This window comes from Cyprinodon variegatus, unplaced genomic scaffold (assembly GCF_000732505.1).
Source record: "Cyprinodon variegatus isolate N-32 unplaced genomic scaffold, C_variegatus-1.0 Scaffold183, whole genome shotgun sequence".
Lineage (NCBI taxonomy): Eukaryota > Metazoa > Chordata > Actinopteri > Cyprinodontiformes > Cyprinodontidae > Cyprinodon > Cyprinodon variegatus.
Genome location: NW_015150636.1, coordinates 403104 through 404126, shown reverse-complemented (window position 1 = coordinate 404126; position 1023 = coordinate 403104). Strand labels below are relative to the sequence as shown.

Here is a 1023-nt window from a genome sequence, read left to right as displayed (position 1 = left end):
GTCCCAATGGAATTTCCCATTGGGACCCTACTAGCACTAAGATGCTAACTGGTTAGCAAGATGCTTCCGAGAAACCGGCCACAACCAAACTTGCTTGTGAACCTTCCGCCACAACAATCCCGCCCTCTTGATAATTGACCAATCACATTAACTTTATTCAGTCGTGTACCACTCGGGAGAATTCGGAAATGCAACGGTAGGAACAGCCGCTTCCCTATGACTTAAGATATTAGAGGGATCTTTTAAAAAATACTGTGAATTAGCGCTAAAAAGGGACTTAAGTTTTGTTAAATCTGAACTACGTCATGCTGAAGTTACATTTAGTCACCAAAGAGTTAAAGTTCAGTGAGAATAAGTGTTCAGTAGAGAAGCTGCTGTTTGACAACATGTCTCAGATCAGCCTGTTAAATTCTAATCTGCATCTTCTCCTTGCCCAGAGATTGTCCCCGGAGTGCTTCTGTTTGACCTCATGTGGGATTCCAGCTCTGTTGAAGCTGAGGGGATTTTTCACTCCTCCTCGCTGCTCAGAGGATTGATGTCTGGAAATGTGACTGAACGCTGCTATACCACATTCATCCAGCAGGAGGAGCTCTACCTGCACAGAGTTGCAAGCACCCTTGAGGTCAGAGGTCACCACTGTTATGCTGTTGTATGTTCTTGCATTCTAAGTCTAAGTTCTCAATATGTATACTTGTGCGTTCTCGTGTGCTAGTGAAATGTCATCAGCCCTAGTACTGTTCCAATTCACAAGAACAGAAGACGGAGAACGGACAAAGTCCCTGGATGTTGTTACGCCCCTCTCTCTTTAGCGAGCATCCATCAGAGCAGAGTTGTCCGTTCTCCTCCTGTGTTTTGGAGTTTCCTTATAGCTTCAGTTAAACAGCTTAGACCAGAGGTCACGGATTAGCGGACCTGATTTTTAATTGGTTACCCCTGGCTTAGACTGTGGTCCAGATAAGGAAACTCTGCCAGAGTCTAATACAGGTTTTTGTGTATGGAAGAAAAACAGTCTCATTGGAATCT

The 1023-nt window shown here is 44.4% G+C and overlaps 1 protein-coding gene across 1 annotated transcript in view; it reads left to right on the top strand.

Annotated features, from left to right (window-relative positions):
* The window catches only part of LOC107087426, a 12749-nt gene that overhangs the window by 6341 nt on the left and 5385 nt on the right, over positions 1–1023 (top strand). Inside the window, exon 7 of the mRNA XM_015378993.1 lies at positions 438–622. Within this exon, the coding sequence (XP_015234479.1) occupies positions 438–622 (185 nt within the window). The remainder of the gene's footprint in view (positions 1–437; positions 623–1023) is intronic.